We start from the raw sequence: 12,887 nt of genomic DNA on the forward strand, positions 1-12,887 counted from the left end.
AGTGCTGTGGATTACTTTATGGCCATCATCAGGGGTCGCACACGCGTGTCGAAACGCATTATTTAAACTTGCAACTTTATATTGAACTTCAAGATAGCAATAATTCATGAAATACCCCTTATATTATTTGAAAACAACAATTTTATTAAAATTGTTATAAGAAAAGAATACAAGCAACGTGTTCTCCATTAAAATTTGGAGAATTTACGCCAACTTACTTTTACATTTATTTTTATACAATATTCATGAATATTAATATCCATCGATGCTTAATATGATTTTAAAAACATATGGAATCACGCTGAAATATAAGATATAGTATATTTGTCTCGGTTTACAAAAATGATTTAGTTTATCTTCGTGATAAACTTTATTTCACACAAATAACAAAATTGTGTAATTAAAAAGAAAATACATTATTATGTAACTTCCTTATATCAAATAGGTCAGCATTCTTCTAATTACACTCTTATAGCTTTTAAAAAATTGTTTGCAATATGTAAATCTGAAATAAGATTACCGAAAGCTTCTAAGCACCTTTTATATAGAATTTTGATATTAAAAATATCATTATTCAATATTACTATCCAGCATAGTTAAAGCTTTAAATAGGAAAACATAATATTCTTTAACTACAACAACAAAAAAAGCATATGAATAACATAATCTAAGAAAAACGAGAAATTAAAGCACAACCAAGCACAACCAATTTATTGTTTTTTACTTTAATGCTAATAAATTGTTCTTTTTCCTTGTTCTTTCGTTAAACTTTACATATACTGTACTGATATCCTATCAAAACATGTATTGTAAAAAATATTGCGAAGTTTACTATTACGTTTCATATTTCCTACAACATAAAAACAAATGTTTTATGCAGTAACTATATAAAGTGATGAATACATTTGACTGTAATAAATACAACCATTTGTTTTTAGTTACAGTTTCCTATTATTAATGAAATTTGACTTTTCAATTTTTATTATACCACATGATATTTTAAATCTAATATATGTAGTTAAACACTTCAAAAATATTGGCCCTTATAACAAAGTATATGTTACTATGCAATTGGATGTTACATTATTTTTATCGTATACACTTAATAATAAATGAAATTGTTTAGTATTTACGTCATTCGCAATTATTAACATAATCTTAATTTATATTTGCAATTTTTGATTAGCAATAGAGTCGAGCTTCACTTCATATTTTAATGTCTTTATGTTTAACTGAATAACTTTAAATATGTAACTATGTTTATAATTCGAAATATAAATTTTATTTAGAAACTTAATAATTCCTTACAGTACAGTTTATGATACATTTAGAATCATGTTTTTACTGTTTCTAAAATTTGCAGTCAAGACTAGAAGCATTCTCTTGTGCTACAATGCATTCATATAAATTAGTTTTTAAACATAAAAGTATACAACTAAATGTTATTGACATTTTGTTACTTTCTTAAGAGATAAAAATGTATTTCTAACATAAAGAACTCATAAATAAACATTTCAATTCAATGTCCTTCCTGCAAGGATATATTTTATCTGCATGACTTGTATATTTTACAAGCATTTAATTATTATTCTCTCATATTAAATGCAAAGAAATGCAAAGAATTTCAAACAATGTCTATACGTTTCATAGATTCTTTATATAAATAAGTTTTATATTAATTCAAAAATAAAATCATACTAAAATTTATGTAACTTTATAAATTTATGCTCTAATACAGTTATGTACTGTAGAGACTTAACACTCTTAAATATGTGGACAATATTTACATCTATTATTTTGTATAAACATTAACCGCAATTAAATTGTTTCACAATTACATTTCACTTTATCATAGAATTGATATCCATATTGTATTCGAAATGCGTTTCATTAATAATAATTACAACAAAGAGTTAACTACTACAACTATTTCATGGCAACAAATGTCCATTTCATATGTGCTTTAGCTAAATTCTTCTTCTGAATTAATCAGTCTAAAAATTGCTTTCGATTTGGTTTGTAGTTTTTACTTTACAATAACCAAATAGGCAGCATCGAGGACATTTTTAATAACTGTATCATTACTATATAGATGCAATTATAAATTTTATTTGTAAAGTGATGTAATATGAGCATCTTAAAAACTAATTGTAGGCATTGATTTAACTATGAAAATTATGCATATGCTTATATACAACTAACACTGAGGTTTGTCCTTAGGAACAAGGCACAGTTGACGCGTTATCTTCTTTTACATAACAATATTATTTCTGGTTGAAATTTAGCAATGAAGTACACATCTTACTTCTTTTGACAGATCTTGTAAGATATTATCTTTATTTCTGTCAAACTTTTGAACAGTTTGCATCAAGTTTCACATCTACTTCGTAATTTAAAAAATTTATATGATTGACTTCGCATTGAAAAATATTTGTTTTTCTATTATTTATCACAAATAAATCGATATTTCTTTGAAATGGCATTTATTATCGCTGCTTTTACACCAGCAATAATTTTCCATTACCTCTTGCAATTCCATTGGAAGATTCTACTTAAGATATTTTATTACAAAACACACATGCAGGACATTATGAGAATCCCCTGAAATGCTGCCAAATCCTCCAGACAGACAGTCAAGTAAACACATTTTCACATTTTATAATAAATGAAGAAATAGAAAGGACAATGTTTGTATTAATGCAGCACATTTAAAACTATCATGCAACTGGTAGCATTAAATATCTCTAGTTGAATCAACAATGTTAAACCACTTGATTTATATAGATAATATGAATTTTAAACTGTATTGTGTACAATGAATTTTCTACAAAATCTTTAAATAATCTCTAAGATGAAGTAGCATATAACTTAAAATGTTATAAATCTTTACACTTTTAAAACTGCTCAAGCGTTAATATTTAACAGCTCTTTTGATTGAAATGAACTTAGATTACTCTTTATTTAAGTAAAATATATAATCTCTTTTTGCAAATATCTATTGCCACAAATAAATTTGTCTAACTGCATTTTAAACTAATGTAATGAAATGTCATGAAATATAATATGTTTAGAAGAAACGGTTAAAGAAATTTTTATCATGAATTTTGTTAATGAAAAAAAAAGAATTCCATTATTCATTTATGTTCATTTCATTACTACAATAGATATGCAATCAAATGAGTCATAACATTAAAAGTAATGGTTGTAATCAACTATCTGTGACATAATTACATTATAAACATTCACCTGGAATTGACAATTCATACATTCATCAGTTTTGTTAGTCAACATCAAAAATAATTTTTAAGGCAGGAATATTTTTACTTTACTAAATTATAATTTACTTATGTTTGAATGTGATTTCTTAGATAGCATAAAATGCTTTACCAGAAGCAAGATAGTACATATGTAAATATATTATAATGTATATAACTAGATGTTATGAAAAATAAGTGAAGGACTAGGAATCTTAATGGATCCTGATGGATCTTGGAACCTTCATTAGCAGATGCTTGTTTACCAAGAAACGTTCCATACTTATAAAAATTATCCAAAAGTGTCTCTTTTTCAGCCCACCTATCATACAACCATTTAGACAATAATTCGGGTTCTCGCGGAACCTGAAAACGATATTGGAATAAAGTATTTTTGTATAAAACATAAACGAATATTTTACATTTTTAAACTTACCACTGAACTAGGATAAATTCGATAAAACAAAACTGTTTCACATGGTGGTCTAGAACCAGTAATAATTGTAGGTAAGTCAATTGGTTTACCCTGAGGATATGCTATTGTTATATCAAGAACCCAATTAATTGTTGGTTTAGCTATGGTTGTACCTACATCAAAAATTATATATATACATTAATAAGCATTTGACAACATATGATATTATTCATTAAACTGCAATTTGATAAAATTCTTTACTTGGTCTATTATTTAACTCTTGTTCTGTACTATTATTTTCTTGTGATGGACCAACTGTATCAAATATAGTTTGCATTGCTCCTACCCGTGGTAAAGTAACATTTTCTAGAATTGGCAGATTATTCTTTTTAGCATACTTTTGTGAGGTTTCTCTTCTTTTACATAAAAAACCTCCTTCTGGGAACAAAACCATCCATTTTCTATTCAGTGGAATATATGCCTCTTTCAAATGTTTTTCTAACTGCTTTAAACTTTCCTCCCGTTTTTTACGTCCCTAATAGAGTCATGAAGGATAAGACACTTGTATTTTATATATATCATTTTAAGCTTTACCATTAACTTGTCAACTAAATATTAACTTACAGATACAATAAAGAAGTCCTTATGTAAAACAGAAACTATACCAAAGTTTGTGAATTTGAAAATCCTATCCATAATCCACATTAAATTAGGTAATACATTTGGCTTTGCATTAAAAGTTGTCATTAGCATAGGAACATCGCCGGTACTTTGATGATTCGCTATTACTAATGTCCTTTCACTAATAATTTTTTGTATATCATCACCTTGCTCTATTACTATAAAATTTAAAATTTGTTGTTATTCATTATTGATATTTTGTGTTTAAATACATTATACATGTACACAATGTATATGTATATGTATATATTATATATATGTATATGTATACTACTTACTATCATAGCCTGCAGACCAAGTCCACATTGAAACCATTGCTAGTAACCAATGGAAAAATAGCCCTTCGATCCGCCAATATACTTGTGGTTGATAAAATTTTACAGGGAACAATAATGTCATCCATACTGCATATGTAGGTATACAATAAATATTGTTGAGTATCACAAAACCGGTTCTAGCAATACATTTTATAAAAGTCAACACATTATTGATTATTCTGCAAATTTGTAAAGTACCATCTATAAAATTTATTAATATAACATGTTACTATTAATGAAACAAATATAATTACAATAAATGCCCTTAAACTTTTGAAATTGTTTTTACTTTGTTTACCAACTCTTTCTGGCCTAAAATAATTATACTCAAATCTTCTGACTTCTTTACACAGAGACTGAGTAGTGAACAAAAATTCTAATACTGAATTTAATTTGCAAATTAACAAATATCCTCTTTCTCTTCTTGGTATCTTATTTTTATATTTAACATAAATGCTAATAATCATATTGAAGAACATTCAAAAAATATCATAATGTATACAATATTAAATACAATGCTGAAAACTGATTCAATATGATACAAACTATAGAAACAGTTTGTATTTATAACAGTTCTAAACACTGACAATTCATTTGACCTATACCATCATTTTAATTAGGAAATACAGTTATAAACATACATCATCAAAGTTCAGAAAATACAATTGACTGACATAAATAATTAGTATCATTTTGAATTGTCTCGGTAATTGTATTAACTGAGACCATGATGTCCGGCTCTTTTAAAGTTTCTAGGTTAAGGATAAGAAAAAGATTTCTATGAAATTAAAGTTAAAAATATGCTGATTGTAAAATGATTTCAAGGTGCATAGAAACATTTTCGTTCACAGATGTATAAAATAGCGAAATTAAACGATGTCCTATACAATACAGGTTTACTTACCTCGTAAAAGTAGACGGTGAAGAAATGTCAGTCATTTTCGAAAGACACCACTTGTACTATAACTTCGAATAAGTTTCATCCACGATTTTTTGAGCATAGCATTGTGTCGTACAGAAATTACATAATAAGGATCATTAAATTGAATGACACGATAAAGTCCGTGTGCTGTTTACATGAGATTTGAATTCTAATAATTATAGCGAAGTAATAAATTTCAATAAATGTGCCCGCGTGGCTTTGTCGTTAAATAATTGCTTACAGAAGTACCGGTACCAATTGACACCCAACTGATTCAGACAAAACTATACGAGATTAATTTATCAGTTTGTCATCAATTACCGCTTATATGCTGTTTTTCAAAATTACGCTATAATTTTATAATCTCTACTACATGTAAAATTACCACAGGAAACATAACATAAATAGAATGGCGACGAAAGTTAATGGGCTAGTTAATAAATACCGTATATAATATCATTTTATCAGTACGTACTGTGTAATTCTTAGAACAACATTGTATTTATAATTGAAAGAGAAAAAGAATTTGAAACGATAAAGATTTTTTACATTTTGTTTTTGAGGTAAATTTGAAAGTGCATATTTTAAAAACCACGATTCACTATCCAATCAAAAAGTTGGAATACCAGTATGTCAATTTTTCTACCTTTCAGACATTCATGTAGTAAATGTTATAAACAATTAAACAAACGTGTTGTGATATTCAAAATATGTATGTACTTTTACCTGTAATATTATACGATTAATTGGAATTAATTGTAAATTATGAGAAAACGTAGACCAATCGTATTCTTAATTCTTCTAATACATAGTTTCTATATATTTGAAGTTGCATTAAAATCAACCGGTTCACTTACTTTATTTAGAATCAATCTAAGTACAACACACTTTGGGTCCAGTTTTCAAGCAGTTCGTCTGCTTATACCCGCTTCTGTCTGCTAAACTTGATGTCGGTTGTTTTTTGTAATTTCACCTTTTTCCGAATTGCAGAATATTTGTAAAAGAAATAAACACTGAAAATAAGTAGAATGACGTTGAATCTTTTGAGAAGTACGCTTGTCAGTCATGGATTGCGAGAATTTAAGGAACCATTAGCGTTTTTAACGCTAAAACTATCGTTTGGTACATCGTCAGTTTACAAAGGCCGTAAGGTACAAATATTTTGAGTAAAATATATTTTCAACTTTTTAAAATTCCTTCGAATAGCTTTACATTGTTCTGTTCACGTTACTGCTTTCTTATTTTACTTCACTAGTTTATAATTTTCGAATTGATTTATACTGTGCTTTTACATAATCATCACAAATTCCGGTCTTAAAATACTTTTCATGAAAATTTTATTCGAAAAATAATGTCACTTTAGATAATATTTACCTGTATATTTTAAAATTATCGTTACGTCATCTAGTATATAACAATGGAATGTGTTTGACACATAATCAAATCGATCATATTTATATAAGACGAAAAAGATTTTTTAAACGGGAGTACAGCAGCTGAGTTTAAAAAAAAAATGGTATGCAAAATTTCTTTATTTTTTACCTAAAATTAATATAAATTGTCTTTTAATTATTTTATTTAATAATATTTAAAATGTAGATAAGTCTTTAAGATTCAATTTTATCCTAAAGCAGTTCATTTTCATATCACACTTATAGTTGAATTTATAATGAACTTTGTGTTGTTTTTTGTAAATTGAAATCTTTGAGATTTTATGAATATATAAATACCTATCTCTGAAAAGTTACATGGATATATTGCTCATACATATATATCTTATCATAAGTAAATGGCCTTTAATGACTGACCTTCAATTTCCACTGCTCAGAGAGTTAGTAGTATTCATTACCAAGCTGTAAATGTTTCATTGTGTTATACAATTAATTTTTTAATCATGGTATATAAAAGTCTTCACTTTTTTGTTTCATAATTCTATTTTTAATATCTTACTAATATTTAACATCATAATTATAGGAAAGTGGTAAAGATTCTGATGGCAAAAATAAAGAATTTCGAATTGAAAAGGATACTTTTGGAGAACTAAAGGTTCCTGCTGACAAATATTATGGAGCACAAACAATGAGATCAATGATTAATTTTCCAATTGGTGATACCTTTGAAAGAATGCCTGTAAGAAATCATGATACTTTATTTACTAACCTGTTAATTGGAGAAAAGAAACTGCTTGTAAAAGAAAATAATTCTGATATATCATTGTTATACTACATTTGTTTTATTTCTTTAGTACGGAGTTATTGTTGCAATGGGAATATTAAAAAAAGCTGTAGCAGAGGTAAATAAAGAGTATGGTTTGGATCCAAAAATAGCAGATGCTATAAGTAAGGCTGCAGATGATGTCATATCTGGAAAGCTTTACAATGATCATTTTCCATTAGTAATTTGGCAAACAGGTTCTGGAACACAAACCAATATGAACACTAATGAGGTAATAATGTGTACAAAATTTCAGTCAAATAAACTTTCTAATTAATTTATCATTTCCATTTAGGTAATCTCAAATCGTGCAATTGAATTACTTGGTGGTGAACTGGGATCAAAAACACCTGTGCATCCAAATGATCATGTAAATAAATCTCAAAGCAGTAATGACACATTTCCAACTGCTATGCACATAGCAGTTGCTTTAGAAATTAAGAAAGTATTGCTTCCTGGATTAGAAAAATTGTATAATGCTTTAAGTGATAAAGCTGATGCATGGCAGGATATTATAAAAATTGGCAGAACTCATACTCAAGATGCTGTACCTTTGACATTAGGGCAAGAATTTTCAGGTCAACATTAACCTTTTTTTAATGTGTGATTACAATATAATTTTTACTATATTTATTAATCAAAGTAATTTTAACACTTAGGTTATGCAATGCAAGTTTGCAATGGCATGAAAAGAGTGCACGATACTCTTCCGCGACTGTATGAGTTAGCTCTCGGTGGTACTGCAGTAGGTACAGGACTGAATACAAAAAAAGGTTTTGCAGAGAAAGCAGCAAAAAAGATAGCAGAACTTACTGGTTTACCTTTTGAAACAGCCCCCAATAAATTTGAAGCTTTAGCTACGCATGATGCCATGGTAGAAGTGCATGGTGCACTTAATACAGTAGCAGTATCACTTATGAAGGTATATTTAAATGAAATTCAATTAAAACCAATCATCGAATTTTAAATTAAACATGATTGTCCTTTATGATATAGATTGCTAATGATATTCGATTTTTGGGAAGTGGACCTCGTTGTGGCTTAGGAGAACTATCTCTCCCTGAAAATGAACCAGGAAGTTCAATAATGCCTGGTAAAGTTAATCCAACACAATGTGAAGCATTAACTATGGTCTGTTCTCAAGTAATGGGTAATCATGTTGCTGTAACTGTTGGTGGTAGCAATGGTCATTTCGAACTGAATGTGTTTAAACCTCTGATCGCCGCAAATACATTAAGATCTGCAAGACTTTTGGGCGATGCTGCCGCTTCATTTACCAAGAACTGTGTTGTTGGCATTAAACCAAATAAAGATAAAATTGAACAACTTCTAAATGATAGTTTAATGCTTGTCACAGCATTAAATCCACATATTGGTTATGATAAGGTATTCAAATTTCAGATGTAATACACAGAAAGATAATTATTTTACTGTAAATTTTGAATATAATAGAAACTATACGTTTTACTTTAGGCTGCTGCAATCGCAAAACAAGCACACAAAGAAAATCTTACATTGAAAGAAAGTGCACTTAAGAATGGCGTAACTGAAGAACAATTTAATGAATGGGTCAGACCTGAAAACATGATTGGCCCTAATTAAATGATAAGTATAGCAGAAAGAAGCAAGGGAACTAAAACTTTTTTTTATTGAAAAATATTAAATGAACTTCTGTCAACAGATGTAACGTTTATACTGCCGCCGATATTAGAATTCATAACAGAATGTATAACATACTTTTAGTATTTGTTTATCGTTTACAACAAAAATTTGATGTTTATCTGATGAAAAATAAAAGATTATCAAAGATAATAAATATAGAATGTTATAAATGTTTCTAAATAATATTAATTTTTGAGAACTTGAACGTTCTTATAATCTTAAAGATACGTTGTTACTGCGTTATCTGTTTCAACATTCTGAGGGCATAGGTCACAGCATAACCAGTATGTTGTGTTAAATCTTTAACTGAAACGTCTTTTACAAAATGAATGTGTTCAAGAAAATACAAAGTGTCGTTAGGAGATCAGGAAGCCGTAATTACGGCAAAGTTGGAATAATTGGTGTGCCATTTGAAAAGGGACAGGTACTATCATAACGAGCAATAATACGATTATTTGTTATTTTTTTATATTTGTTAATTAATGCAGCATAAAAAGGGTGTAGCGGATGGCCCAAAAGTGATTAGGGCAGCCGGATTGGTGCGAGAACTAGAATACTTAGGTAATTATTAGAATTTATCTTACTGATTCAAAATATTTGAAAAAGAATGGTGTACTAAATTTTATCTCTACATTTTTTTCAACTATGTAAGGCTTGGATGTGAAAGATTATGGTGACATTTTATATCAAGCAAAGAATGTAGAGGGTGTAAAGAACATGTCACATTTAAGTGATGTTGCTGGCTGTACAAGTTGTTTATCTGAACAAATTCAACAAGTTTTAAAGGAAGGTCGTAGAGTATTAACACTTGGTGGTGATCATAGTTTAGGTATTGGGACCATAGATGGTCATGTTAAGGTACAGTATAAAAGAAAAAATATAATATTTGATGCTAGCAACTATCTTATCAAAGAAGCTTAATTAACATTACAACTCACCACATGGTATTTTGAAGGAAAAGAAGGATGTAGGTGTAATATGGGTTGATGCTCATGCAGATCTTAATACCAACAAGACTAGTGAAAGTGGGAATGTTCATGGAATGCCTGTAGCATTATTAACATCTGAATTAGCTGATTACTGGCCACATCTGCCAGGCATGGATTGGCAACAACCAATGTGATTTTTATAAATATTTAACCTAATGTACCTAAAATACAGATGGAAGAACATATTAAATAGGATTAAAATTATTTCCTTACAGGCTATCTATTAGAAATGTAGCTTATATTGGTTTAAGGTCTGTAGACTCTTATGAAAGATTAGTTATTGAAAAATTTGGTATAACTGCCTTTGGTATTGAAGATGTCGAAAGATATGGTAATATTATAAATTCTTTATAATACCTATTGATTATCTATTAATTAACACTTGGATTCCAGGTATTCATGATGTTGTTTACATGGCATTAAACAAAATAGATCCAAATGAATCAAAATCATTGCATGTTAGTTTTGATATTGATTCATTAGATCCATTGGAAGCACCATGTACAGGAACTCCTGGTAAATGAATTATTTTTATTAAGTACCATCTTTCATTCCTAAATTTTATTCTAATTCTTCAATATATTTACAACTTGTGTATGTTAGTGCGTGGTGGATTGTCTTTAAGAGAAGCTATTCATTTAATGGAAGAACTACATAGAACTAATAGACTAAATGCTGTAGATCTTGTAGAGGTGAATCCTCATATCGGTAACGATCGAGACGTTAGTTTAACTGTGGAAGCTGCTATTCATATTATTCAAGCTGCATTTGGTTACACAAGAAGAGGTCTCAAGGTTCCAAAGGGTATTACTGATATGCCCTTACAAACATTTAGATGAATTAATCTCTTTTATTTGTAATCTATGGCTACATTAAATATCATTAAGTCATCATGTCTGTTCTTTTCTGAAGTTTATATAATATTAAACTTTTGTATACCTTTAAACAGTACCATAAAAACATAAGAGAGAAACAGAAAGCCACAATATATTTCATTGTGATATTAATTAAATTTCATGGATTACAAACATTTTGTTGGGAAGATTATTAAATTTAATTTCTAATTTTGTTAATTCAGTTGTTTTATTTGGTTCTTTAATAATAAATTCGCAATTTAATTTTGCTTTGGTATTTGATCCTTTCAAGTTAACAGTAAAATTTCTGGTATTCTCATTATCTTTGCTATCGCCAATTGTTATGCTTCCTTCTTTTACTGGTTTTCCCAAATGTTCAATTGTCTTTTCATGATTATAAACTTTTTCTAATGCCCTTTTATATGTTATTGAGTTACGAATTTTTGATTCATAACTCTTTGTAACAAAAATACCAAAACTTCCAGTAGCCACACCTATAACTGCAGCCACTTTCGTTAAATCTATAAGTGAAGCCATCTGTGAAAAGATAATACTTATGAATTAACAATAATGCAGCTTGTTTACAGTACTATTTATTTTGCAAAAATTGTTTGGAAATAAAATTTTCTGTTAAAATGTTAAGTAATATTTAATGAAATAATAAGCAAGTTTGTTAGTTACTAATTATACCTCAATAACCAAACTTTGTTTATTAAATATCCCACTTTTTATTTTGAGTAAAATGTGAGAAAATAATTGTTCTCATAATTATACATCAAACAAGGTATAGTATAAATCACTCACGTAATAGACTTTTACCGCACAATTCAAGAAGGCTCTGAAGTCACTGATCCCAACCAACTCATGTTCCAAAACGAGGAACACTAGCGCCATCCAAGGGAAAACTATCTGACAAATAGCTTATGCTGCTTTCTGATAGGCAGCGCTAGTCTTCCCCTTTTTCGGAAAATTGGTCGGTAAGTTGTCGAGTAGTTTCAGCCGTTTTTGTATAGGTGGCACACCCTTCTTTCTCTTCGACGCCCAAAGACAAACTAGTAAGCCTTGGCGCGAAGCGACCAATTTATAGAAATGGGTTTCATATTGGCTAACTTAAATAATTAAAATTTTCAAAAATATTTTATAACAATATAGCAATGGCTACAGATCCAATAAGACGGGACATGCCTTTGTTACTGAGATATGGCAACTCGAAAATCCACCGTTTTTCTGTTTTACTTTCATTCCTTCATATTCCAAATGAAAATACACAGAAGAAAGATAACAGGATAATTAGCATGAAACAAAGTTTATATTAATTACGTACGAGAACACTATTTTTCAATAGTAAGATTGTTCAATTTATTTCTTTATTACAACAAACAATGTTTCTAATACGAGCACAATGCATCAGAATCACTGCATGGCTACACACAAAGTGTTCAATGCCATCTTATTATGTACTTAGTTGATAAAGAGATTTTAAGTGAAGTATACATTTACGAAGAATGTGATTCGAGCAACGAGATATTTTTATTTTGCGCGACACGTTATTAGGTAACTCTAGATACATTGGCATTAC

General features: G+C 28.7%; 4 protein-coding genes across 9 annotated transcripts; 2 read left to right on the forward strand and 2 right to left on the reverse strand.

The window, feature by feature from the left end:
• Window positions 1-1,651: 1,651 nt before the first annotated feature.
• LOC114877312 (acyl-CoA:lysophosphatidylglycerol acyltransferase 1-like) lies at window positions 1,652-6,536 on the reverse strand. 4 transcript variants are annotated; one of them, XM_029189718.2, is made up of 7 exons: window positions 6,447-6,536; window positions 5,572-6,315; window positions 4,629-4,846; window positions 4,294-4,508; window positions 3,931-4,204; window positions 3,691-3,842; window positions 1,652-3,620 (listed from the first exon to the last, which is right to left on the reverse strand). In XM_029189718.2, exons 2-7 carry the CDS (start codon window positions 5,604-5,606, stop codon window positions 3,384-3,386), a joined length of 1,131 nt encoding a protein of 376 aa, XP_029045551.1. In that variant the 5' UTR covers window positions 5,607-6,315; window positions 6,447-6,536; the 3' UTR covers window positions 1,652-3,383. The 4 variants fall into 4 exon arrangements, with proteins under 4 accessions (XP_029045551.1, XP_029045553.1, XP_046142001.1 ...); XM_029189720.2 differs by having other exon boundaries at window positions 4,629-4,868; XM_046286045.1 differs by lacking the exon at window positions 6,447-6,536 and having other exon boundaries at window positions 5,572-6,416.
• On the forward strand, window positions 6,495-9,619 carry LOC114877310 (fumarate hydratase, mitochondrial-like). 3 transcript variants are annotated; one of them, XM_029189714.2, is made up of 7 exons: window positions 6,495-6,740; window positions 7,564-7,719; window positions 7,835-8,035; window positions 8,099-8,381; window positions 8,463-8,725; window positions 8,800-9,189; window positions 9,277-9,619. In XM_029189714.2, the coding sequence occupies exons 1-7, from the start codon at window positions 6,618-6,620 to the stop codon at window positions 9,403-9,405; spliced, it is 1,545 nt and encodes a 514-aa protein (XP_029045547.1). In that variant the 5' UTR covers window positions 6,495-6,617; the 3' UTR covers window positions 9,406-9,619. The 3 variants fall into 3 exon arrangements, with proteins under 3 accessions (XP_029045547.1, XP_029045549.1, XP_029045548.1); XM_029189716.2 differs by lacking the exon at window positions 6,495-6,740 and adding an exon at window positions 6,954-7,105; XM_029189715.2 differs by lacking the exon at window positions 6,495-6,740 and adding an exon at window positions 7,324-7,486.
• A 57-nt stretch (window positions 9,620-9,676) lies between these two features.
• LOC114877315 (arginase, hepatic) lies at window positions 9,677-11,345 on the forward strand. The gene is made up of 7 exons (XM_029189724.2): window positions 9,677-9,889; window positions 9,954-10,026; window positions 10,118-10,323; window positions 10,421-10,584; window positions 10,670-10,785; window positions 10,848-10,970; window positions 11,058-11,345. Exons 1-7 carry the CDS (start codon window positions 9,791-9,793, stop codon window positions 11,291-11,293), a joined length of 1,017 nt encoding a protein of 338 aa, XP_029045557.1. The 5' UTR covers window positions 9,677-9,790; the 3' UTR covers window positions 11,294-11,345.
• LOC114877317 lies at window positions 11,285-12,541 on the reverse strand. Its single transcript, XM_029189726.1, has 2 exons — window positions 12,113-12,541; window positions 11,285-11,845 (listed from the first exon to the last, which is right to left on the reverse strand). Exons 1-2 carry the CDS (start codon window positions 12,200-12,202, stop codon window positions 11,462-11,464), a joined length of 474 nt encoding a protein of 157 aa, XP_029045559.1. The 5' UTR covers window positions 12,203-12,541; the 3' UTR covers window positions 11,285-11,461.
• Between the last annotated feature and the right edge of the window lie 346 nt (window positions 12,542-12,887).

Source organism: Osmia bicornis, chromosome 6 (assembly GCF_907164935.1).
Source record: "Osmia bicornis bicornis chromosome 6, iOsmBic2.1, whole genome shotgun sequence".
NCBI classification, from domain to species: Eukaryota; Metazoa; Arthropoda; class Insecta; order Hymenoptera; family Megachilidae; genus Osmia; species Osmia bicornis.

Excerpts from the sequence above, each read along its gene's own strand:
- LOC114877317 (XM_029189726.1), bottom strand. The coding sequence starts at position 12,202 with ATGGCGCTAGTGTTCCTCGTTTTGGAACATGAGTTGGTTGGGATCAGT. Across the intron at positions 11,846-12,112 it reads GTGCGGTAAAAGTCTATTAC|ATGGCTTCACTTATAGATTT; the intron begins GTGAGTGATTTA and ends ATCTTTTCACAG.
- LOC114877310 (XM_029189714.2), top strand. The coding sequence starts at position 6,618 with ATGACGTTGAATCTTTTGAGAAGTACGCTTGTCAGTCATGGATTGCGA. Across the intron at positions 6,741-7,563 it reads CAGTTTACAAAGGCCGTAAG|GAAAGTGGTAAAGATTCTGA; the intron begins GTACAAATATTT and ends TCATAATTATAG. Across the intron at positions 8,382-8,462 it reads ATTAGGGCAAGAATTTTCAG|GTTATGCAATGCAAGTTTGC; the intron begins GTCAACATTAAC and ends TTTAACACTTAG.
- LOC114877312 (XM_029189717.2), bottom strand. The coding sequence starts at position 5,146 with ATGTTCTTCAATATGATTATTAGCATTTATGTTAAATATAAAAATAAG. Across the intron at positions 4,869-4,956 it reads AGAAAGAGTTGGTAAACAAA|ATGGTACTTTACAAATTTGC; the intron begins GTAAAAACAATT and ends TAAATTTTATAG. Across the intron at positions 3,621-3,690 it reads GAATTTATCCTAGTTCAGTG|GTTCCGCGAGAACCCGAATT; the intron begins GTAAGTTTAAAA and ends TATCGTTTTCAG.
- LOC114877315 (XM_029189724.2), top strand. The coding sequence starts at position 9,791 with ATGAATGTGTTCAAGAAAATACAAAGTGTCGTTAGGAGATCAGGAAGC. Across the intron at positions 10,585-10,669 it reads ATGGATTGGCAACAACCAAT|GCTATCTATTAGAAATGTAG; the intron begins GTGATTTTTATA and ends ATTTCCTTACAG. Across the intron at positions 10,971-11,057 it reads ACCATGTACAGGAACTCCTG|TGCGTGGTGGATTGTCTTTA; the intron begins GTAAATGAATTA and ends TGTGTATGTTAG.